Raw genomic sequence first — 27310 nt, 5'->3', positions numbered from 1 at the left:
TAAACGCGCGGAACTCTTCGTTTGGATGCCATTCAGCATTGAGGAAATTCGGGAAAGATTCAATCGTTGCTGAAAAATAATCTGCCAGTCCCCCTGGGAATTGAGAAATACATTCATGCGAAAGAGTTCATTTTAATGTTTTCTATCCATGTAACACTGCGACCAAATATTTTTCAATCAAGTGCTATTTACAGATGGTTATCGAGTTAGCATTAACCACTGGTGGATTTCGAGAAGAATCGAGGAAAATCCGGAAAGATGTTGCTGCAAAATAATCAGCCAGTTCCCCTTGGAATTGAAAATCGCATGCAATCGAAAGAGTTTATTTTAATATTTTCTATTCATATAATATTGCGACCAAACACATTCAGTTCTGTGATTTTTCAATCAAGTGTAATTAGCAGGAAAGCTTCTGAAGATTATACTTCCCCATCAGTAGGATATTTTCGTATACAATATTGATAGTCCTACGTCACCATTGCGGTTATAGCATAGATATAACCCACTTCCTGTTTTTTATTAGTGTTTAACGATAGTGGATCAGAGAGTGAATAAAAACAATTTCATATATTTTTTTCTGTATTTAATTTTTTTATTTTGACGTAGGATTACGTCTTTCGGGAACATATTGGGGTACCAATTGAAAATCGAGAATCGAGCACATCGCGAAAATTGTCCAATTTCAAACGCTTATTGCTCAGTCATTTCATGACGGATTGATTAAATTTTTGCGTCAATCGATTTCGGCACTCCATAACATTTTTTTATATTGAATAAAATAATATATATCATTAAACTAACTATCAAACAATTGAAAAATCTCAACCCCTATCCTAACGGAAATACCCACTTCTGATTGGTCGAAATTGACGACACATGCGGCAGTTCCCTAACAGAGACGTCAAAACTAGGGGAAAATCTAATCAAAACTAAATCAAAACTAGGGGAAATCAGCATTGCAAATACATGAAAGTAGGGGGAGCTTTTGCTCCCGCCGAGTTGTGTTCCCAAACAGAGACATCAAAACCAAGCTGCCTGATGGAAATCGGCATTTCAAATACATGAAAGTCGGAGGCATTTTTATATTGCAAATAAGAAGAGTAATACGAATAATTCTAGCAAATAAAATTTAAATTTGGAACTTTAATGTTGGTTGCTTCGTGAAACTCCATATCAATGTCCGATCGTGTATTGTGAAAAATTTAGCACAAGGGTAGGTGTAAAATTGTATACGATAGCCGTTGTGTTAACCTTTTCCCGTACAACATAGAGTCTCACTACATATAGTACATATAGTATTAGGTATTGTTAGTCCAATTAATATTCGCATTGGGTTGAATAAACAATCAGAAAGTAAAAATTGTAAAAGAAAATTACCTTTCCCATTTCAAATATATTTTCGCTATATTAAAGTAACATGTTTTTACTGATAAGAAAAATTGATCATTGTGTTCGGTATTAATAATTAACTTATATTACATTGGTGATTTTTTTTTCTTTATTTCATCAATACATATCACAAGCGGCATCTCGTCTAGGATCATAGAGGGCGGTTCTCATCATATCTCGTTCCACTTCGGTATCCTTTATCTGATACGCACCATCCAACGATTGTTTATCATCCTTCTGTCATCATCACCTGTTAAACACTGGTGGAATGAACAAACAATACCCAACAACCAAACAAAACGGCCTTTTTCAGGTCCACCTAATCATTATCAAAGAGTTTAACGATGTAATTATCCAAAATCAACAGATAACCTAACGGAATCCTACGTCAATTATGCGGTCGTGTCACGGACACAACCCTCCTGTGACTTTTTTCATATCCACCTAATTAACAGAAGACACATTCGTTCAGCTGATAGACACGCGTACTCATTTGCACAAATTTGAAAGAATTATATCTTTATCTTCAAAAAGTAGTTACTCTACTGATTGAAAAAACTAGAAGTGTGTTATATCTTTGACATAACCGCGAGGTGGACGTAGGACTAACCACGCTCAAAAAAAAAAAAGGGGGAATCGATTCCTTAAAGGGGAAATCGATTCCTCCTCGGAAATACCCAGCACAAATAGCATCCCTCCTCAAGCCTGGTCAATTGGAATCATCGTTGAACCGGAGCAGGATTATTAACGCTTGAGAATGAATGAATTCCTCCACGGAATTACACAGCAAATATAAGACCCACTCTCAACAATTCCAACTTCCCAACAACGACGATCGATTGTGGCATTTGTAAACAAATAATTTTATAACGTTGCTTTCATAAATATGATTTCTTCGATAATAACTCCAAACTCCAATAACAATTTTGCTGTTTTGAATCTTAGAGGCTTTAGGTTTTCGCAATTCATTCATTCGCCTCTATACTTAAAGAAGACCGAATTAAAAGAATCTAAGCTAAACAATTGGGTATTGAGAAAAAACATCTGGAAAGCCTCCGTAGTTCTATGCGGTCGTGTTTTGGACATCACCTTTCTTTTTTGAGATGACGATTATGTGACTTTTCATCTCTTCATAAAAAGACTCAATGTTCGTTCGAGTGCTATATGGAAATCATGATTTCGAATGCACTCTCCATAGAAAAAAACTCATGTTTACAGAAGCATTCAATCGAGAGAGAACGCTTGTTGTCATGTAATGGCCAGCAGCATTTTTCGCAATTCGTTTTTTAATAAATAAACGTTCAATCATAGGGGATTTCAATCCACTTTGTTTGTGCAACGTGCCACTGCGATCAGTGGGTTACCAACCAACTCAGCTACCGCAAAATATCCAGTAAATTGAAAAAAAGCTCCCATTCATTTCTCTAGAGTGTTAATAGGGAAAAGGATACACAATCAATCAGCAGTGTTTGTATTGTATTATATTTCCGGTTGTGTTGCTTTTTCATTCGATTAAAGGTTACGAGACAAAAAACGATTTAGAAAGTTCATATGATTCGATGCAGCTGAACGCTTCCCGGGATTTTTAATGAAAGACAAAGCTGTATTTATTCCTCAACACAGTTTCCTTCGAGGGCAATACACTTGGTATAGCGAGTTTCCAACATTTCGATTCCCTTTCTGTAATACGAAACGTCTAAGTCTTCGAAATATGCCTCAGTTTCTGCGATGACTTCCTCATTCGATGTGAATCTCTTCCCCCTGGAGGCACCGCTTGAGATTTGGGAACATAGAGTAGTCGCTGGGGGCCAAGTCTGAAGAATAACTAAATTTTTTGGTAATTGTTTTCCCTTCTGCATGTAATCGATGAAGTTTATGCCATGCGCATTCCAAGGAAACTGAAGCTGAAACCTTCCCGACCGATCGTTAGTCTTTTGGCCAGTATGGCCTGCATTCGTGGCTTGTCAGCCACTCTGCAGACTGCCTATTGGACTCAGGAGTGTGGTAATGGATCCACGTTTCATTCATTGTCACAAAACTTCGAAAGAAGTCCACTCGATTACGCTTTAACAACGTCAAACCGGCTGTTGAATCATCAACGCGCCGCTGTTTTTGGTCGACGGTCAGCAAACGTAGGACTACGTCTAACCGGAAGATATAGGGGGTGAAATGGAAATCTAGGCACTGAACAAGTAGGAAAAAATGCAAGATTTGGAACGCTTATAACCCGAGCATTTCTCAATAGATCGCAAAGGTTTTTGCATCAATTGATAGGAAATATATCTACGCATCTATCATAACGAATAACATTTCATTTTTCATGAGATAAATAATTGAATAATTGTGAAATATCAAGCATTGTCAAAATGCCCTATTTACCCATTTTTGATTGGTCCATTTTGTGCTCCTCAAATGGTACCGACCAAAACGGGCAACCAGAGCAGCAGCGAAATAGAATGAAGCACGATTGGAAAGGAAAAAGAAAAAAATGAACGAAACATTGGTCGCAGTCTCACACATGCGTAATTCTCGAGCCAGCCAGTCAGCTTAAAAATCCCCGCTCCGCTGCCGTAACGATCATTCTCATTCAAACCGTACACCACATCGGTTCGCATCACAACACATCAACAAACCAACCCAAGCAACCATGTCTGGACATGGCAAAGGAGGAAAAGTGAAGGGAAAGGCAAAATCCCGCTCGAACCGTGTTGATCTGAAGTTCCCCGCAAGGGTAGCTAGGCCGAGCGCGTTAGTACCAGTGCACCAGTCCACCTAGCCGGCGTTATATAGTTTCGGCCGCCGAAGTGATCGAGTTAGCTGGCAAAGCTGCTCGCGACGATAAGAAAACCCGCATTCGGAACAGAACACATTCGGTTCGGTGAACATCAAGACAACAGGCAGTTGCAGCGAGTGGCGAGTGGCAAACGCAATCGCAAAACGGCATCAGGTAGCAGAAGAAAAAAAGTTTGTTCTTTATACAAACTGCTTTGGTGGCAAATCCAGAACAAGGCGGCATCGAGGGCGTTCGAAATGGTTTTTTTCAAAACCACGAGTACTAAGTTTTCTAAATTGGAACCATTCCATAAAACAAGGCGCTTTTCAGGGCCATTAAACCTTCCAAAAAAGAGTTTAGGAAATACAGTTCAATGCTTTCTAAAACATTATCCAAAATAATAATAAAACACAAATTGATTTTTTCATAATTTGTTTGCCAGGATATGATGAGTATGTGAATTTGGCAGTTGTTCTGAGCTTATTGATTTTCACCAATTCTTAAATTGCTTCTAGATTGAAAGTACAGTAATTTACACTTATCTCGACATTTAGCTAATTGGACGGACCTGGAATGCGACATATTTAGTTGGACATTTTTGTAAACATAGAGTTCGGGGTCCAAATTATGACCCCACATTGAAAGTCGACACTGTACCACTGTCATCGCAAATGTTCAATTACAGGTTAAAATTACCTCCAATCCGATACTGAGTGGTGCTAATGCGACGTGTCATTGAATCTAATTTACTGTAAAATATGTCACAAGCTGGATGGGAAGAAATTTTCCAACTGTGAAAGCTGTGGCGAGTGGCAAATGCAATCGCTAAACAGAAAGGTTTAGCCGAACTAGATGGTGATATCGAGTGATAACAAAACAATAAACTCTTTAGATTGAAGATAATTTTGTGATCCTGAAAAGGACCTTTTTTAGCCTGCATGTGAATCCAACGAGCGAACAAATCGTAATGAATGTATTTTTTTGCCATCGCTCCCTTTTAACGCACATTCGTTCGTCTCGTTGGACTCGCCCCTCTGGCTGAGTCTGCCGATTTGTCTCTATCCTGTGAGTGTGTACCGCTAGAGTATAAAACACGCGGACCCCAAAAAAATATCTTATTTTCTTTCAAACCGTAAACCCGTGTGGTTGTACGGCATCGGCATCGTGTACGTAACAAAGGAGGACAAGTTAAGGGAAAGGCAAAGTCTCACTCGAACCGTGCAGGTCTCCAGTTCCCTGTTGGTCGCATTCACTGATTGCTCCGCAAGGGTAACTAGGCCGAACGGATTGGTGCCGTAGCACCAGTATACCTAACAGCGATTATAGAGTTTCGGCCGTCGGAGTGCTCGAGTTAGCTTGCAAAGCTGCCCACGACAATCAGAAAACCCGCATCAAGAACAGAGCAGCTTCGGTTCGGCGCTCATCAAGGCAACAATTAGGTTCAGTGAGTGGCAAAGTGTTTCTCCGGCACGTCGCATTAAATGTAATTTACTGAACAACATGTCACAAGCTGGATGGGAAGAAATTTTCCAACTGTGAAAGCTGTGGCGAGTGGCAAACGCAATAGCTAAACAGGAAGGTTTAACCGAACAAGATGGGAATATCGAGTGATAACAAAAACACAACACCAAAGGTTCTTTTCAGAACCATCAACATATTCATAAAGAGTAAACAGTAAACTAATCCATTTTTCAGGTAGATAGGTAGGTATTCACGTAGGAGAAGAAAATAAAACAATATATTTAAAATATATATTTAACAAAAGCTGTCCCCTTTGTATAGTCCTACGTCACTCCGGTTATGTCCCCGACATTACACACCCGTCTTTTTTCCATGTCCAAAATGTATCCCACTCGTTCTTTTCAAATGCCTACGGCCTCAGCTAACTCGCGTAACTTCACTTAAAGATCGTTCAAAACGAGTCAATGGACTTGTTTTAGGATTTCTGGATTCGTAGCCTCTTTTGGCCTTCCAGAGCGATGTGCATCTGCGGTGCTTGTAAGGCCCATTTCGATTTCACTAAACCACCGATAAACTGTTATTCTCGAAGGAGCAGAAGGGGAATAACATTTCGTCAACCACTGCATTAATTGTTCAGGAGTAGGTGGTGACACTTAAATAACTGTAGTTTGTGAACAAATAAACGAAATGCCATGAAACACACATAAGCTAGTGACAGATGAACCTCTACAAATGAAACTTCTTCGTTTTTAGTGGCTCCATCTGTTGAAAAATCCCTGAACTTATCAGCCCATGCAGTACTAGATGTAGTACTGGATGACTCTGGATTTTTAGAAGTAGTTTGTTTGGCGGATCTGTAATAACACAAATCTTTCCTTATAAACGTGTTTGATTATTTTCTTCTTATTTTCGTGTATTTGAGTGTGATTAAAGTAGTGCTGCCGTGTCCGAGTAGCTCGTCTGACTCGACCGTTCGTCCGCGATCACTGATGAATCAGTCGTTGTCTAGAGTGTTTGTTCGCCTTGTTGATTCAATACATCAGTACTCCTTTGTTCCGTTTTTATATTCAGGAATTGTTTCACGACTAAACTAGAAATGCATAAGCAATGTATGTTTTGACGTAGGACTACTCCTACCGGGAAATATAGGGGGTGTTACGTGCGAAGACCTTCCAAAGAACGAGGGACTGGTATTGCTGTCCAACTCCACGACTGACTGCTAACTAGCACCAACCAAATAATTCGACTGACTTTTTTTCGATTCGAATATAGAAAAAAATACTGTTGCTTCTTCAACGCTTGTATTGAGACTGACTGATTGACTGATATCAGACACAATTTTTTACAATAGTGTGTATAGGAAATGAAGAAACACATAAGGCGATCTATTTCCTGCTGGCTGTCACTGGGAATTCAGTTGCGTTTCATTATGGCAAAATTATTTGCATACAAGTTTGAGTTCATTAAATTCAATTTGAAATCCAACTTAATTAAAACTTATCTACGACTGGGGGTAAAAGGAAAATTTATGCACTGAACAAGTAGGAAAAAATTGTAATGGGTTGTATCTAGGACACGACCGCAGTTTTCGACGTAGAACTACTGAATTATATCATTGAATCCACTTGTATATCTCTTTGGATATTAATTTAGAATGCATTGAAATTTTTGTAATATCTATTTAGCTATTTAATTTTTTATTACTTTAGTACTCGACTCGACTTGAAAGAGTCGAGTAGAGATGAAAGCTATCAGCATTTCTCGTTTATTTGATTCAACTCGCACCAGAGTGTGGTTTCAAATCGCGGATGACTTGTTTAAACCAAATATGTTGAAAACGGGCAGAAACGAATGTGTCAGTTGCTCGTTATTGCCAGCTCTGTAAATCGGCAATACAAATGTATGGGAATATGAGAATGCCTCAGTTTTCATCAATTTGAACTGTTTAGGTATTAGTGTATTGTACTGTATAGTATACTAGCTCACCCGGCAAACTTCGTCCCGCCCAAAATTTGTTTTTTGTTATCAATACCTTCAAACATTCACGTTTTCTTACTAAGCGCAAGTTCATTGGTCCAATCGCAGAACTGTTCATTGATTGATCTTCTAATCGACCCCGTTGAATTTACCTTTTACTACAAAATTCCTAGTACTTCTACCAAAACTACCATATCAGATTATTTTCAGACACAATTCTCGTTCAAGATTTCTCAACCACTTGCAAATCACATGTTTCTCCGTTACATGGAATAAATGTTTGATGCAGAAAACATGATGGAATAAAGATAAGATTAGAGAGGGGGAGTAGTATCTATTCACCATAGAAACGTTTCGTGTCCCCTAAAATCTTCACATGCCAAATTTGGCTCCATTTGCTTGATTAGTTTTCGAGTTATGCAGAAACTTGTTTTTCATTTATATGACAGACCACCCTAAGAGAAGGGGGAGGAGTGTCGAACCATCATAGAAACATTTGTTACATTCTAAAACCTCCACATGCCTTATTTGGTTCCATTTGCTTGGTAAGTTCTCGAGTTATGCAGAAATTTGTGTTTCATTTGTATGGTAACCCCCCCTTAGAGAATCGGGTGGAGAGTCTAACCATCATAGAAACATTTATTGCACCCTAAAATTTCAATATGCCTAATTTGGTTCCATTTGCTTGATTAATTCTCGTGCAATGCAGCAAATTGTGGGGCTGATTCTGATGCGCGAATGAGAAGTGACAGCTCGGAAAAATTGTCTCACTCAATTTCCGAAGGCGACTATGGTGAGATTTTTACCTTGAATGAACTCTCATGAACACTCACTCAATTCTCGTGGGCGATAACAGTAAAAAAACTTGACATTTTGTGACTTTTGAAGTCGTATCCTCTTTTGTTATCGACTAGTACGAACAATGGAAGCCAAAAAATGAGTGCGATTTGCGTCTCCATTTATGATAGAATTATATATTTCAGGTTACGTGTGACAAATCGGAAGCAGTTTCAGGAGTTGATAAGGAGGATGGAGAAAAATCCTATTGTGACTAGGAACCTCAAATTTTCTGAGATATCAAAAATGTCGAAGTCCACTTTTGCAGCCTAATTTTATTATCCTTATATTATTCTACTTTTATCGCTTTTTTCTCTAGAACTTCAGCTTCAAAGATGTAGGAATAATTACCCGAGTCATAACAATATCACTTGTTGATTTTGGCCGAACAATGTACTCCTTACCCGAAGGCATGGGAACGCGAGCCCATTGTACCCATCCTTTGCTTCCGGATCGTAATACGCCCCTAAAAATGAACGAATTTGATTATAATAAAGAAGTTGCTTCCTATTATCATAATTCTTACTTATTAGCCTCGGTGAACGGTAAGCCCTTTTTGCTGGTACTGCTCTGACCCTGTGGGTCCGGCGAGGTTTTGCGTTTTTTGGACATCTGCTGCAAGTCTCGTTCCTGACGTTCCTCACGTGATATCGCTTTGAAATCGGTGCTCAGGTTGAATATAGGTCGAGCCCATTCGGATATCAATTTTCCAGCGCGCTATCGGTTTAGTTTGGAATCTCGAGGGTGCTTGTAGAGGTACATCACGGCCTTTTCAATTCCTGGCTATTTGAGATAGGACTTTTCAATACAAGGAAACTGAAATCCAAACATTACTTAATGGTAGTCTAAACACTGCAATCTCTCCGATAATCTTACATCGAAAAGAAGTTCCAGAATAGATTCTCGAATCTGCAAACAAGGCAACGATTTGTTCGGTAACGGAGCTTATTAATCCGTCAAAACGTTTAGTACGTTATGCTCGATGAAGGCAGGCTGAAGATCCTTCGTGATCAGCTGAGACATGGCAAACTTGAGATGATAATTTTCTTGTGTGCTCTTTGTTGAGTTGGCGATCTTCTTCAGCTGCATGTCATCATTTATCCAGAAGGCGAAACTGCTATGGATAAAATTTAGCTTTTGGAATTTTATTAAATGCGATAATAAATATATCTTACCTGCATGGCTTTTATGTAAGGAGACTATAAAATTAAAAACCTTTTCACCAAACTTTTAGCGTAAATATTACGGAATTAGTACCAGAGACTAAATCAAAACACGAATGCAGAATCAAAACACGGATACAAAATCAAAACAATTGAAATAACATACAATCTTATTAATGCAAAGGGACTGTGCAAAAACAGATTTGCAAATATATTTTTTTAATCAATTATAATAAGAGGAAAAAATTTATAAAGATGAACGAAATTATTCCCTGTACATATTTGTAACAAGGAATGAAAATTTTTAAAATAAAAAAATATATATATTCATAAAACACATTGAATGCATAGAGCCTTTGCAAAAACACAAGCTTTGGCATATATTTCAATGAACACTGCACCATTTGTCATTCATTTAGTATCTCACTCCGAAATGAACCTCTCACGTAAGGGCAATCGCCTTCGGCGATACGGTGACCTAAGTCATGTGACTTTGAGGAGTTCATTGCTGTCACATTCCATTCGCGCAGGAGAATCAGCCCCTGTGTTTCATTTGTATTGAAGGCCCCCCCCCCTCTAAAAGAGGGGGGAGTATCTAACCACCGTAAAAACATTTATTGCACCCTAAAACCTCCACATGCCAAATTTGGTTTCAGTTGCTTGATAAATGCTCTAGTAATGCAGAAATTTGTGTTTCATTTGTATGGCAGCAATAGATCGCAAAGATGCTTACATCAATTGATAGGAAATATTTCTACCTACGCATCTATCACAATCTATCTATCTATCACAATGAATAACATTTATTTTTTTTTAGATAAACAATTGAGTAATTGTGAAATATCAAGCTTGCTTGCTTTTGTTTTTAAGAGGCTTTAATCTTAGCAGTTCATTCGCCTCTAGGAATGTCAAGCATTGTCCAAACGCAAACGTGCCTCGTTTTGATTGGTCCAATTCGTGCTCCTCAAATGCCTCCGACCAACAGCGGGATTTGAATACAAGTGAAGAATTCTCGCGTAACTTTTGAAAAGGTCCTATGTAACAAATGTAAACAAATCGAGTTAATGGATGCACGCTATTAGTTTTCAATCATTGAATGCATTGTTCTTCGATTGTTCTTCAGTAGTTAGTTTCAAATTCTTATCGTGAAACGTAATATGTCCAATGTGCAAACAGGGGCAGTCAAAACGTCCAATGTAACATTTTTCGCTCCGAGGCTTCAAATTTAAGCTCAAATCACGGAACAACTATTACGATTGGGTTTTCAGAGTTATTATTGACTGCTAGTGGTAAAAGTAGTGATAAAGATCGATACCTTTTAAGACAATTCGCAGAATAATGTTCGAGTCTTCAACTTCATTTTTCTCGAGTTGACGAAAATGTTAAATTGGACCTTTTCAAAAGTTACGCGAGAATTATATTGTAAGTGTAGAGGGTTGGTTGATTTCTTCAGGATAAGTAAAGCACACGCGCTCACTACTGAATAGAGATGGGCAAAACAGTTCACTTTGATGAACGGTTCACTCATTAACCGTTCATCTAAGTGTATCAGTTCTTTTGAACCGTTCTTTCGCTCTTTCGTTCAGCGGTATTAAGAACAACAAAGAATGTTAGCTAGAACCCAACATCAATAGACAGCTATTAATTGATATCGTTGGATTGGATAGTGTACGTATGGGATTTATATTTTTGAAATTTAATGGGGAAAGATAAGCTGCTTCTTCTTTAAAAGTCGCAAACTGTATGTGAAAATATGTTTATCGGTCGACAAAAGTTTATGTAATAATTTGATGTGCACAAAATATGTGCAATTTTTCATATTCTCTTTTTGGACAACACACAGGTTCCATGTAAGATCATATTTCATAATGTTCATTCAGGGGAAAAAATCAGCAGCGATTTTCACTAACAATCAATCTGTTTGTATGATTCACGATAACACGCAATACAAACGCAATAGGCCAAACAATGAATTGAAAGCAACGAAAAAACTTTGCCCTCACTATAAGATTTTATGTTTACCTAATCCATGAATCGCCCCAGCTTCCACCAGATTTTTTTCTGATAATCAGGAAATATATGAATATTACGCGGAATGAAAGAATACATGTATTTAAAAATATATAGTTTTCATTTTAAAACTACGAAAATCTAATTTAATTTTTAACACAAAATTGAGTATACATTAACAAAATAAACCCTGCGTTAGATGCATTTTGCTCATCATGACAATATCGTTTTATTTTCCTTACAAACGTTCTCGTTATATTTGTCCATTCCGTCCAGCGCAAATCAGTTCAGCTGCACTAGTTCGTTCACAAACAGTTCGCCCACAAACACTTCGTTCTCAAACAGTTCACTCTCAATCAGTTCTTTCCCATACAATTCACTCGCAAACAGTTCGTTCTGAACCAATTATTTCACAAGCAGTTCACTCTCAAACAGTTCACTCGCAAACCGTTCTTTCGGAATCAGTTCGTTCACAAACCGTTCGCTCGCAATCAGCTCGTGGGGAGAACTACCGTTCTTTGAAAAAGAACGACCGTTCGTTCACTCTTTTCGGCGAACTAGTTCGTTTGTAACGTTCGTGAACGGTTTGCGCATCTCTACTACTGAATTCTCAATTTATTTTATCCACCACGTTTGTACACTGAGAGAAATAATTATAAAAATTTAACGAATTTTTTGGTAAATACTACCAATCTATAGTCATTTTCGACCGTACTAATAAACACATATGTCAAGCAGAACAATGATTCGAAAGCCCAATATCGGCTACATTTTCTCGCCGAAAATGCACGTATCAGAATTATATCCTTATTATACCTCCGTATTGCCTTATGGGAACAATAAAAATGGTTAATACGCGCTTTTCTCACCAATTTTCAGATATGACAATATCCAAGCTTACTAATGTTATCGAGTAAAATATACTAATCTCTGGTAGGGATGCGGGTTTGTTGACAATATGTACAAAAAATTTGTACATTCTACTAATTTTGCATTACCAAATGTATTTAGTAGTTTTCGACCGAGGATTTTTCTAAGGGTACAAAACACGTCTGTATCCTTTCTCGTTCCTAACTATTTCCCTCTTCTACCTCTACGCATCTGACAGCTTCGCCCAAATACCTTCATCATAAGGTGTGCTCCATCCCGGTATGTAAGAGTCCCCGCATACTACAGACTTTCTGTCAACCAACAGTTTAGTCGGGTCGGCTTTCTGGTGCAAAAACCAACCCAACTGAATCGGCGTAATGTGCGCACATGCATACCTCTCCGTACTGATTAAGAAGCCGACCAAACTATCGGTCGACAAATCAGTCTGCAGTCTGCGGGGGTTCTAATTATCAGAAAAAAAATCTGCGGGGAAGCTGGGGCGATCCATGAATTAGGTAAACATAAAATCCAATAGTGAGGGCAAATTGAGAAAAAAGTTTTTTCGTTGCTTTCAATCCATTGTTTGGCCTATTGCATGTACGTGTTATCGTGATTGGTTGTATGATTGATTGTTAGTGAAAATCGCTGCTGATTTTTTCCGTTCATCAGTTCCCTTTGCCCATCTCTAATGTAAACAAATGAACTCATCCTGATAGCAAAACCCCTACTATGATTTTACACACTCTTAACGTAATTCAATAAAATTTTGAAATATTTGCTCATAACATAAATAAATGGCAGCATATTTCGTGTGTTCGTTTTTTCGTATTCAACCCTTGTTTTCCGAATGGTCATCCCATGATTTTTTGAGTCTATGTTCGGGTAAGAATTCTGAATTCACGAATGACAAAGTTAGATTATATCTATGTGTCGGAATTTTACGTTGCCAGAAACGAACGGGTAGTGAAAACAAATCGGAGATAAAACCAAGATGTATTCACTTAGCAGTGGTTATATCGTTACTACATATTACCATCTTAACGTTTGCGGGGTAAATTTCTATGTTCGGATTAGCTTTAGCAACGAAGCGGGAAAGCTCTTACACTTGAAATGTTGATTTATTCAATATCCTTTTTTATACCTATAGTTTGTTTTTCTGACTTACCAGATAATGCTTGTTTAGAACAGTTAACATTAAATACTACTGTGTTCAACGGACAATACAAATATTTATTCTCATTCTTCTGTTCCACATAGCGTTGGTATCGTTCGCGCTTCCATTCAGCTGGTTTTTCCTTATCGCGATTGGAGTAAACGTAATTTGTCATGCATGTATTGAATAATTTTGTGATAACAGAATAAACAACAGATATACACGGGACACAGGTACGTAACATGACTAACGGAAACACAGTTTTTTAATAATCGTTTAATTTCGTTTTTCGTTGGACGCAAACATTCGATCTCGTATGGATTTTGACGGAAACGAAGGTGTTTTGTTGCTTGATTAACCAGCTCATTTCCGTTTGAACATTCATCTCGTTGTAAGTAATTCAGCAAATCGCAGCACGAAATGAGCAAGGGGTCAGGGGATGAATGGGTGAAAAACTTTGTTCGCTCGACTTAACTACTACTTCTGGACATTTCAACATGTAGATGACTCTAAAACTATTCTAATATAATGCATGCTTAACACATTACCAGCACAATACGAGCCGTAAAACATGCATTTACCATGTGTGGTTAAGTGTTTATATTAATGGTGCTGTACTCTTTTTTTTTTGGGCAGGGATGTTGGTGTTCAAAGGTCTGTGTGACATCTATATGTGCGTAATGATTACGACGCGCAAACTTGGTTCCCTTGCTTATCAATTTACTTGTCAAAAATGCCTGTTATCAATTAACTTGTTGCTTCATCGCAGTTTTATCGCACTCTTGGGTGGTTTTCAAAAGGTGGATTACATCTAGAAACGAGAATGAGGTAACGGTTGGCCTTCGCGGGATAATGTTTGTGTTCGGTCGTTATACGTATGTGACGTGATTGTTCGGATGATGACGGAAATTTGTACGCTCTACACTATCGTTTTTAATGCTATTAATGTGGTATGTTGTATGTTGGATATGAACACGTTTTGTAAAAAAATTAAAGGGTGTTTTTTCTGAAACCGCAGCCCTTTTTTTCGGAGAAATGGTTAAATGATTCTAAACGTGCGAGGCACATCTGATTACATCTATCATATTCTGACTCTTTCTCAACAGTTCCATAGAAAAGGCGGCAACTGTTAGATTACGTGATTCTTTCTTCTTTCTTTCTTTGTTTTTAAGAGGCTTTAAACTTTGCAGTTCATTCGCCTCTATTCTTACGTGATTCGAAAGGATCTTACTTTAAAGCTGGGTTTATACGTTGTCAGTTACTCGGAGCGAGTAAAGCGCTAAACAAACCGTAGAATGACAAACATCCCATACCACAAAATTTGACATTTGATTTGTATGTATGAGACTACCCGTAACCGAGCTACTTCAAAGTTTTTTGTTTTTAAACGGGCGAGTAGCTCCATACATACAAATCAAATGTCAAATTATGTGGTATGGGTATGTTTGTCATTCTTCGGTTCGTTTAGCGCAGGGGTTCTCAAAAAATTTTGGGCAATAGACACCTTTTCCAGAATGAAGTGATATTTCAGACCTCTGTAGCCAAATTTTTTAAACAAAAATCTATTTCTAGTTTCTGTCTTATTCATACAAAATTCTTACTAATTTAAAGACTTTGCTGTTGGTTAACCTGTTATAAGGCCGTAACAACTATATTGCCACCCACAGAAAATATTTTTTTTGCCGCACTAGAGATATTTTTTAAATTTTAGTATAACCAAAAGCGCAATAAAATGAGCTTACAAGACAGTGGCAAGCAGTGTTTTTGGGGTTCACGGGCAGCGGCAACTATTTTTTGCTATTTTTTCAACTGTTTCAATAGTTTATTTTTCTATCAAAGGTAATGTGTTCTTTCTCATGTAAGGATTGTGTTCCCCGAAGTTTGAGTCGATTCCTTGCCTAGTTCTCACGTCCTTATAAAGTGTTAAGCCAGGGTTGCCACATGTATTGAACAGAACAGAACAGATTAAGTGTCTTTCTCAAGGCAGGTGAAGGAGGCGTTTGGATTGAATTTGTCAACAAGGGTCCTTCTCAGGCCTAGACCTGCAAAAGTTAAAAGTCTCTATAATTCAAAACAATCAATTAATTAACATTTTTACATATGGTTGGTGTTAAATCAGAGCGGACCAAGTCGCAAAATTAAAAATTTCGAGTTATTGATTGCATTTGGTTAAACATTTTGTAAGCTACAATTCACATTTATCAGATGTGTAATTCACATTTATCAGATGTGTAAAATCACGCGTACAGAAGGAATAACTTATCGAAATTGTTTTGAAAGCCCATTGAAAACCCCTTATAGCAACTTCAAACTCGTTTTTCTCAAAATCATAAAAATGTCACATGGTCCGGTCTGACTTAACGCCGACCATACTTAAACATTGTTTAACAGTTATTTCTTCTTATCATATATCGACGCATTATATATAAACTGGATGGTCGCAGACATGTGCACCAACCACTTTCTTCGGTGTTCAGTTAATTTTTTTGTGATAAATTTCCTCAATTGCGGAAATGCCTATCACCACCACGGGCAGTTGTGGCTAGAACTTTACCCCAAAATATGCCTACATTGGTTCGTCCATCCGGAGAGTAGTCTAAAAAATTATCATTGCTCAATTGTGAAAAATATCCAATATCGTGCGGAAAAGTCGAGAAATGCTCGTTCATGTTGTTAATCATTTTGAGTATGTATGACAAAAATGTCAAATAAATATCAGTCTACCACTTTGGCGTTCTCAACATGGATAACATATTTCACAAATCCAAAGTAGATTCGGAGTGGTTCATATCTGTCAAGCACTTTTGGGCTTTAATTCAGGAATTTCCTGAATCCCATCATACTTACTAGTCCGCAAGGGACTGCAGCTAAGACAGCTATTGGTTTGCTCAATTTCATCTGGATTATGCTTACACGCATACGAAGAGCCTTAACCAGAACTATATCGCATACACTTCATAATGAAAAGCGATCCACAATCTCTTTTAAGCGAAGCACCAAGTGAGTTGCCTGGTGAAGTCATGGTCTTTGCTCCATCAGTCACATAGCCAATCAAATAAATTTGATATGCAATTTTGATCCTCTTGAACAACGAAACCATCTCGTCATACATCGTTCTAGAATCCGTTTCGGTAACCTATATAAGGTCATAAAAGCAATCATTCATGGCTACTGAGGGTGCTCGTACACTGTATGATCGAAGCCATATATTTGATTCTTTCAGACAGATAAAATATCATCTACGTGTACTGGTCAAATATATTCGACACAAAACACGACAAGCAAATATTCAGTTATGGGATGCCTAAAATATTGTTTAGGTCTGTTTTTCGAATCTGTTGGTACATGGTTAAGTTACCTTAAATATTTCAGTCGATTTTTTCCACGTTCGATGTTTGACATTGTTTGCCACTGTTGATAATTGATGAGTGTCAAACAAAATAGTGTTTGTACAAATTATCAGTCAAAAAGTGTCAATTTTTTGATTTCCGGACAAACAGTGTACATGTATCTTAAGGCTAGTGACTATTTCTTCAACAGATCAATCGTTTCGTCGGCAATCAAACTGAACGCATTGCTTCGCAAATGATTAATGGGCTCTTCGTATTGACCATCTCCGGGAACATTCACAGCAGTCGCTTTTGTGCTTCTCAGTCGTAGAATGCGTCAAGAAATCCTTGAATCATCCAAGACACATTATGTCTTTATTACATACTTTGTAGTAACCAGCATGCTTATCGGTGCTCTGAGAAAGCCAGCTCAGTCTGGCCTCTTAGTCCATTCTGTGGAATCAGTGATGTCATTTTGAATAACTGTTTCGATAAAACTAGCACAAACTAGCTTTCCAAACCAACTCAATAAAGTCAAATATGATTACAGATTTTTCTTTAATCTGGAAAAATCTGGGTAAAGTGCAGAAAGTCTGGACTTGACAACGGATAATCTGAATATTTGGATAATTTATCAAAGTCTGTATGATTCCAGACAAATCTGGAAGGCAGGCAACCGTGGGTGAGGCTAGTAAACTTGATGATTGATGATAGATGTAAAATTATATAAATATTATTTTAATTGTAAATATGTTAATACAAATTACTCGCAAATACTGGCGGAAGCAATTAATTTTCGACAAAAATATAAAATCCGTACGTTAATGATGATTTTTTTTTTAAATCAGCGTTTTGAATTGAACCGCGTGACTTGTTTTCTATTTCTACTATTGCAATCTCTCAAATTAAATTAGTAAATAAGTGTTTTCAAGTTTCAGCAAATTTCATAACGCAAATGCCAAATGTACTTGCGAATTTTTCATTTTATACGAACTTATGCGCGCTTATCTATTTATTGAATTATTGAAAAGTACAACAATAATACTTTCTACTAAAAATCAAGTTGGATCACGTAACACAGCTTATAGTCTATCTTGACGGTTTCAAACAAGAACTTGTGTTAATTATTGGGGGTCAATTTTTAGATCTCGTCGACCCCCAAAATAAATTTTCGTTCATGTCGACCCCTGAGAAACCAATATCGACCCCAAGGGGTCGATACCCACCGACCACTTTGAGAACCCCTGGTTTAGCGCTTAACTCGCACCGAGTAACTGACAACGTATAAACCCGGCTTAACTCAACTACGAACAATCGACAAATTAGGATAGACAAAAGGGAGAACGGTAGACGCATTTCGAATTAATATCAGACCTAATGATTGGCATTATTTCAATCATCATTCGCTTCTCCACCGACTGAAGCATATTTATATTTCGAGTTTTACTTCAATCATACCAAAAATACCATATCACATATATCAGAGTGTCTCTTCTGACAGACCACGATGATGTTGGGAAACCTTTTTTATTTTTTTTCCTTCACATTTGGCTTTGCCATATGCAGATGGGCGAAAAATATAACCAAATACAAATCAGAATTTGATTCCCTGTGTTCGTTCCCGAAGGATGGTTAAACCACAATGCGAACGCAGATTGATTCGTCCCAAAAATATATCTACTTTCTTTTTATTCATAAATATGCTCAGTTCGCATTGGACATCTTGAGAATCAGGAAAAAAATGAACACGAGGATCCTAGAGTGGAAGTGAAGAGTGCAAGTGGAATGAATTGCTGCTGCGATAGGAATTGACGCAAACCCATTAATTCGCTTAGCCTGAGCCTGGTTCTTGTTTGTTTTTCATATCAGTGAGGACAATAATGCATCATTGTTGTTGTTGCTGTTGCGTGTGCCGAATCCTAGTGCAGCCTGGAGCCATCTGGGGACTTGCAGGGCGATGCTGTCTCCTCCCATCTGCAGTGCTTCTCCGGGGTCAGGTTTGTGATGTGCACATGGATCGCTTGTACCTTCTCGAACTTGGGTGGAATCGTGCACAGACGGTAACTGACCTCGTCACCTGGCAGTGGCACATATTCACCTTCAATGCTAGCGATTCGAGGAATCAAACGGAAAAAGAATGACGAAATTAGTATGGTTTCGAATGCCACAATAAAGGGCTGATTGATTACTCTGAAATGTGCACGAAAATATCGTCTCCTCCAGATGCAGGTGCTATGAAACCGTGACCTTTGCTTCTGCTGAAAGATCTTACTTTTCCGTCCTCGATTGGGTTACGCATCGCACGGTCCGATCTGTGGATGAGACATAGAAAAATATCATAAATAAAAGTTGTTGCATAAATGCTCGCATGTTTTACATAGTGGGCATTACTAAAACATTAATTGGCATGAACTTGTTAATGACATCTAACTGATGTATTTGACATATACACATCAAACATTTGCGAATCATCTGATTGCAATTAATTTAATAGGATTCCAATCCGAACGAAATTTACTATAGAATGAATATGGCGGAATTAATGTAAATTTTTTTTTTACACGGAGTCCGTATAGTACTAAATCGATTATAAAGGGTTTGTAATAGGTATACGGCTCAATGAATCTGTATTGTTTATCAGTGGGAGAATTTGAGGTGGAGGCTAACTGAATTCTAAGCGATTTAAAGCCACCAATCATTAACTGCCACTCAGTGGTTTTCAAGACGCCTACTGTATTCGAATCTATCCAAGACTGAACATAAGGCTGAGCGGGATTTAGCGCTGTCTAATTATAGCGAGTGATTGCATTATAATTAGCTGCCAAGCTAAGCTCATGGTTAGGGCATAATACACCAAATTAAAAATCGATTGCGGAGACATTGAAGGAAATAGTCCGGGATCTTGCGTTCTTGAGTTACTCCGCCGATAAAATGTAGTATCTCAAAGTAATTGGTTTAGTGAACGGCATCCAATACTTTTCCGTTGTTTTTTATTCAGCATTTCTGACGTGGTGATAACCTCATTTTGTGGAACACACAAACAAGCGGACAAATAAAAATTTTAATTAGTTTTTAAACACTTCTGGTATTTTTCTACTTGTTATGATCGAAACAAGTTGCTTAAGATCATTTGTGATTATATTACGGTCAAATTTTGAGAGATGCGTGTATTTTTGTTATAAAAAGGCGTTCCAGAGATATGTTGAAATATATTTATACAGCCATTCCATGCCCAACCGATTTCAATGATCGACATATCAAATCAAAGCCAATTAAATAGTCTTCTCTGAAAAAATATTGCATCTGTAAACGTTTGCAGGAATATGTCTCAATCAGTGTCATCCAATGCCAAATTGAGTCGCCTAAAATCGCAAGAGTGTTATAACATGTTATAACAAAGTAGATTATCTACCACAAAAACATTACTACTCTCATCGAAAAGCAAGACATCAGACACGTGGTGATTGTCGACAGGCAGTAGTGGGCTCTATAACAGTGGCACTCAGTCGTTTTCCACAAATACGTGTAGATCATGGTGTTACGGGGCCGAAAAAATAAATAAATAAAGAAGGGTGGTGCTCAAAACACGACCGCATTGTTAACGTTGGACTATAAAATTATAACCGGCGAGAAACAAACATTATAGAAATTCAAAAATTAAATTCTTCAACCCTTTCTCGTACAACATCGAGTCTTACGCTCAGCAGGCTAGTGAATTCACTTGATGTGTGACATATTAAATAATACGGGAAGGGGTTAATATAAATATTTGGTAGCACTGTAAAGGACCGATGAGTGAATGCTTTCACTGAGTGAGAGGCGTGAAACATCTCGCGAAACAATAGAACGCCAATATGAGCAGTTTGTCAAAATAACCCTCAGACATATACTTGACATATACTTTCGATTGCTCGCTGTCTGAGCGGTATTGAATAACTCAAATTATTGAATGTACACCCAAACTAGCGTTGGCAGAAAACATGCCATCTTTGGCAGAAAAGATGCCATTTCCTGGTCATGAGAGTCAAATGCGCAAATAATGAGCTATTTTGAAGCTTAAAAATGGTTTGTATGTATTCGTGCAGACATCTCTTTCTGATTTCTTTTCTCTTTTCATTTGAAATTGTGCAAAAAAAAAAGTCCATACGACGTCAATGGGGATCGAACCAAGGCCGGCTGGAATGCGAAGTTACTTTACACGACCACGCTATCCATATAGCTGCCAGCGCTATTATAAAAGAGCGTGATAATATTACACCTCGACGGCGCCAGTGGTTGTGTGGTTAGCGTAACAGCCTCACAATCCGATCGGCCCGGGTTCAATCCCAGCTGGCGTCGTTGGGATTTTCTGAGGCGAAAAATCTCTGGTTACGTCTTCCTTCGGAGGGGAAGTAAAAGAAGTTGGCGCGGCTCATGAGTTGTTGAGTCTGATAGGTAGGAACAGGTGGAGTCGCCTCCCTGATGTCGGTGATTGGCGGAAATAGGCCGACGAAAAATAAGCGAAGATAAAAAATAAAAAAAATAAAAAAATATTACACCTCATTATAAAATGAAGTTGGAAGGTGTTTTCTAAGACGATAAAGAAGAACATGAACGAGAATATATCTTTCTCTGTCTGGGCCGTGTATTTTTCAAACTATACGAAAAGCTTTCATTTAAATGTGTCTCCTGTTTCGCTCCCTCATATGGGCTTTAGCATATATATTATATAAATGATATACATGTATTGGGAAGTAGAACATTTTATGTTATCTTTCAGCTCATTTAATGTAATAGATCGGGATGCCAGAAAATGTGCTAAAAATTAACTTTGGGTGTACAAATACACTCTGTCCAACTTCTATAAGATCAGGTGATGATCTTGCCGCTTTGTGCCATTGTAAACAAACAATGCTTCAACTTATATTCTAGTTTATTGGTATTGGTGACTACTATACACTGCATGTTTTTCATATGTGTGTGTGCAAGCGCTGAGCGTAAACGAATGTTTTTGTATTTTTCAAGTGTCAAGTTTCTATAAGACCAGTTACATTTTTCCGTTGTTTTAGTTGTTTTGATCAATAAATCTGGAAAATGCCGAAGGGAAAAGTGCTCACGAAGAGAAAAGAAAGACAAATCGATGCATTTCACCAAGTAGACGTTGGTATCAGAGAAATTTCTCGTCGGATTGGACGATCCCATCAAGTAGTAGTGCTCAATTTTTTGACGAATCCTCAAGGATACGGTAAAAAGGAGAGAGCTCCACGTAAATCGAAGCTCTCTAACCGGGATAAGCGGAAAATCGCTAGAACAGATTCGAATACCTCAAAATCGCTTATGCAAATAAAGCAATATTTTAATTTAAATGTTACTCGGGTGACAATCCGTCAAGTTTTGCTGAAAAATCCTCACATAAGAGGGGTTTAAAAGGTTAAAACTCCTCATCTTACACCATCTCACATCGGAAAACCTCTGAGTTTTTGCCAAAGCTCACATGACAGTGGGACATGTTATGTTGTGACGAAGAATGTTTCCAAAAGAATACATTTTGCTATATACCATAAAGAAAAGTTCTTCAATGTATAGGTTATCTTCACTAACGAAAAAAAGGTTCAATTAGAATGGTTCTGACGGTTTCAACGGGTACTGGCGTAATTTACGGAAGAAGGAAGGTTTGGGCGGGATTCTGTGCAACCGGAACGAAACGAAATAGAAAATCAGGATGGCCTTATAGAAGTTGAACAGAGAGTAGTTTATCAGAATCTCTTAGCAAAATTACATTTCTAATGCTCCCAAAAACAACATTCCGGAGAACACTCAGAACGACAATAAAAAATCGGAACCGAGTTGGATGTGTGATGTGATGATGTCGACAGTAACCGCTGCGGAACAAATTTTTCACCTTCAGCAGCTCTCACCGCTGTAAAATATCTTTGTCAGTCTCCGCCGAATGTTAGCGGAGTCTTCGTAGCCACATTGGTTGCGAATTCGCTTACTAAGCGATTTATCGTGATTTCGTATTTACTTTCCGTGATTGACCTGATCCAACCAAATTGCACAAAGAACACACAGAATGACGCTTGGGACTAGCAAATCAATCTTGTTGTGTAATTTTCGGTGATTCGAACTTTAAATGGTCAATAACGACGCCGGCCACGTCCTACAGTTACCAGCCCGAAGGCCAGAAGGGTCGCCTCTATAGCGTAGATCCCTAGCGATTGTCATGGAAAGGATAGTTGTTAGTGGGGAGAGGTAAGAATCGGGATTCACTGTGGTAAGTGATGTGATTATTTATACGCAATCTATCTACCACTCGATGAAATGAAAATCAGAAAATCGTATATATAACAACACGCGGTAGATAAATCTGTAGATAACCTGAGATGGAAAAACTTCATAGTTCAATGGACCGGCTAAATATTCTAATATTTTCGCACTTCTTTTTTTCAAAAATCGAATCACGCAGTTATCTTAGGGAAACCTGAGAAGTTAACCATTTGTCTTCAATTTGTACACTTTATAGAACTCCAATTGCAAAGACGATGAGTTCTCTTTGGGAACCCTGAGAAGGTATCCGAAAGAATGCCTATAACACTAATAATATCGGAAATATATATCTTAATCCTCCAACGCGATAGTTAACTTTGGGAAACCTAAAAAGGTAACCGTGAACATTCCTGTAGAACTGGTAAGACCGTAAATATATATATCACAATTTATTGCCCTTATTTTTCATCAAACTCTACTCGCGAGGGCGGAGCAGCGATAGCGGGAGTTATCTTTGAGAAACCTAAGAAGGTAACCGAGATAATTTCTGTAGAACTGATAAGACCGGAACTATATAACTAGATTCATTGCGCTTGCTCTCTGTCGAACTCCATTCGCATGATAAACAGAATAAAGAAATAGGTAAACTAAAGTATCAAAGGTGCATTTACGATTCGCGACTTACGATTTATAACTCACGTTTAACGATTTACGACTTGGGAAAAACAATCAAAGATTCATTATGTATGAATTCCCGCGCAAATCCCGATAAGGACCCATCCGCAGCTATCGACTCTCTTCCTCAACATTCTCTTACGTTGATAACTCAGCAGTAAAAACACAGTCTGACGTGTTCGACAATCAAGAGTGTAGAACGGAACTTCGTTTGGTAAACTCTGTGGCAAAATAGGGCAAAATCTATCTGCAAGGCCGTGGTTATTGGAAGAGAAAGTCAATGAAGAGAACCGATCAAAGCTGATTGGTCCTCCTCAAATGCTACACGATAATTGTATCATATGATTGCCGATTCTAAATTTTAGATACTTAATGTTATGATTGATACTTATCTTGCTTTGTGTGACACATCCTGTGCTTCTCTTTCTCATATTTCCTCTCCGGAGGTTGCCAGTTTTTTCACTGGTATTCTATTTACTTCGTTCTAGCATATTGTATCATGCACTCAATATATTCGTATGCATGAAAAAGAAGATGATAGCAGAGAAGTTAAGTGGAACTTGAGAGAAAAAAGTGGTAAAGATTTGTGTTAAGAAAAAACAAGAAGTGGGTTATATCTGTGATTCAACCGCAAGGTAGACGTAAGACTACCGTTGGATCGGGAATCATTTATTTGAAATTGCATCTCAATCAATTCTAAATGAATGAATGAATGAATATTTTGAAAGATTGCTGAATTTCTTGTTAGTGTGTGGTTTTATGAGTATAAGTATGGAATTGTTATTAACATAAAATTCAACTCCTTAAAACTTGTTGGTGGTCCTGAAACCAACCGATGGAATTTGAGTGGCCTTTTAAAAGCATCTGAAGATGTTTGATACATGAGTCATTTTTGTTTTCGTGAGAGTAACACGAGATTTTTCATGGTCACTTCATGCGCAGAATAGAAACTGAGGGCGTCACTTCACGGTGAAAACGAAATAAAGTCTATATAACCTTGCATAAAATTCATTTCGTTTTTATCGTGATGTGGCAATTTCTCATGATTGTTCCATGCGATTAACACGAAACTCTTTTTTCTTTCTTTGTTCTTTTTTTTTTTGGATTTTAATTTCGTAATTATTTTATTTATTTATTCATGCACTTGTAGCGTAAGGGTTCACCCTTATAAATATTATAAATATTGTCACTGTTAAATTGTCCCTACGACTTTGAAACATGGAGAACCTGGTCTCCAGAAAATAGCTGTACAAATCGGTGGAAGCACCGTACAAACAGATGATTTAACGGCGAATATTTTTCATCTAAAATGCTGCTGCTGCAAATCACTCTGAGGGAGTTTTCTCCTGCACACTGAAAACAACTGCTTTTTCACACACAATTATTGGTTCGAAGCCACCTTCAAAAAACAAAAACTGCATAAGCAGCAGTAAAGTAAATAATACCGAAACGCGTTCGATCGTATCGTAACGAAACAAATTATATTATGAACGGAGCAAACGAGAAAGCGTGTGCACTCGACGACTGTCCGACTGAGACCATTTCTGGTTTTTGGATACGTTATGTAAAAAATCAAAAAATATTTAAAAAAATATGTAAACATGTAAACTATAAAAAACAGATACAATCAATAATCAAAACAGACAAAATAATTTTTCACAAATGTAGTAAATTTTGAAGAAGTCTAGCTCTTTGGCTTTAATTTGATATATCGATGATATAAATCGGTCTAGTAGTTTCAAAAGTTATGAACTTTTGAAAATAGGAAAAAGAGGAAAAAATTGATATTCCGAACTATCGGTTAACTTTGAAAACCCACAACTTAAGAAAAAGAGCACATCTCTGATTTTGAGATATTTTGTATAAAAAATCCTCAGCTTTCTAGAAAAAATATTAAAAAAGCGCCCTTGGTCCCGAGAGCATGAAAACAATAAAAAACGGTTACAATCTATAATAACGTAAATAAAATCCATCTCTATTGCAAGTTCAATTTTTTTTTATAAAGGGCTAGCTTATTGGATTTAATTTGATATCGATCATCTAAATCGGTTCAATGGTTCAAAAGTTATGAATTTTGAAAGTAAGTCATTTTTGGGAAAAAGTGGAAAAAGTTGATTTTTCCGACCACCCTAAAATGGAAATGGTTACCCTAACGAAAAAAGAATAAAATACGGGTCGAATATTTTGCAATAAAGAACAAAACTACCACTTTTCACGAAAATCTGATAACCGCTATATCGGTTTGGCATGGAATGGCTGTATTAAAAGATTTGACGAAATCCTGCGCCAAAACGGAGAAAGGACAATCGATACAACTGGTCTTCCTCATACATGAAATATAGTAAGGAAAACTACTCCTTTGATACCTTCACCGTATCCTGTGGGAACCCGCTAGGAAATGGTCGTTTTTTATCGCCGTCACCAATTACTATTTTCCACAGCACACTTCTCCTGGACCGAGAATGCAATGCACTCACGAATCTCACGCCGCTGGGGAACGCTGTATGGGCAGAGAGCATACACCTACATACGTATAGGACGAAGCTCACGCCGGGAGTGCTTTGCATCGTCAACGTCAGCCCAAGTAAAAGAAGTCAAACTAATTCACACCGGTCTCCTCGCGCGACTCTCGTGGAACAATGAAAAGACCCACGACCCCCGGCGTTGTCGTCTGCATGCGTCCATTACCGCTGAGTGTGAGACAGCTCTCCAGTTTCCGCTCTGAACTGCTGCTGCCGGCCCAGACCGGCAAAGTTTACGCGCGGAAAAGTCGTCGTCGTCGTCTTCGTCGAGCTTGTGGCTATGGGAGGCAACCTTCGTTGTGTTCCCATTAGCAAGGATCCATCAGAAAGACCGTTTAAAAGAGTGTATGATGGAGGAGCTTTAATGTACCGCGAACTTCACTGTGATACCCGATACCCACGATGAGGAAAATTTAGAATTTAAAAGGTAACTAGGTGTGATGGGTACTTGGTTTTAATTTATGCTCTGAGGTGCATTGATTTTTGTGGAGGCGAAACAAACATTTGAACTGAAAAAGACAGATTAACATACGAGTACATGAGTACGTGTCACCCACATGACATGTTTCGGTTGAGCAAATAATTAAATTTATCAGCAAAAATTGAAACGTGTATATGCGGTGGTATTCTTTCAGAAAAAAGTTTGCTCACTTTAATTTACTACCTGTGTATGTGTTACAAATGATTATACAATTTGAATATTCAAATTCAAAGTAATTTTTTCCCCAGAAACGGGCTAATAATTTAAGTTACACCAAAGGTTGAGCTCGTGCAAATTATCATACAAATCGTAATTCCTGACTAGAACTGACTAGAACCTGACTAGAACACTGCTTAATTTTCAACTGTGTTCATCACGTGTTCTATTTTTACACAGTCCTTCGAAGCAAAGTTATTTAGAAATA

At 37.8% G+C, this 27310-nt stretch overlaps 1 protein-coding gene and 1 long non-coding RNA gene across 3 annotated transcripts in view; both read right to left on the bottom strand.

The window, feature by feature from the left end:
• Positions 1-8702: 8702 nt before the first annotated feature.
• LOC129769479 (uncharacterized) lies at positions 8703-9724 on the bottom strand. Of its 2 annotated transcripts, none has more exons than XR_008741890.1 (4): positions 9613-9724; positions 9314-9554; positions 8964-9253; positions 8703-8903 (listed from the first exon to the last, which is right to left on the bottom strand). It is a non-coding gene; the product is annotated as an uncharacterized LOC129769479 (long non-coding RNA). The 2 variants fall into 2 exon arrangements; XR_008741891.1 differs by having other exon boundaries at positions 9314-9551; positions 9613-9716.
• Positions 9725-13579: 3855 nt separating this feature from the next.
• The window catches only part of LOC129769148 (cold shock domain-containing protein CG9705), an 87584-nt gene continuing 73853 nt past the window's right edge, over positions 13580-27310 (bottom strand). The window contains exons 2-3 of the mRNA XM_055771235.1: positions 19152-19274; positions 13580-19068 (exon numbers count right to left, since the gene is read on the bottom strand). Coding sequence (XP_055627210.1) covers positions 18882-19068; positions 19152-19274 — 310 coding nt within the window. The 3' untranslated portion in view covers positions 13580-18881. The remainder of the gene's footprint in view (positions 19069-19151; positions 19275-27310) is intronic.

The sequence above is a fragment of the Toxorhynchites rutilus genome, chromosome 2 (genome assembly GCF_029784135.1).
Source record: "Toxorhynchites rutilus septentrionalis strain SRP chromosome 2, ASM2978413v1, whole genome shotgun sequence".
NCBI classification, from domain to species: domain Eukaryota; kingdom Metazoa; phylum Arthropoda; class Insecta; order Diptera; family Culicidae; genus Toxorhynchites; species Toxorhynchites rutilus.
This window is presented reverse-complemented; position numbering and strand designations above follow the sequence as displayed.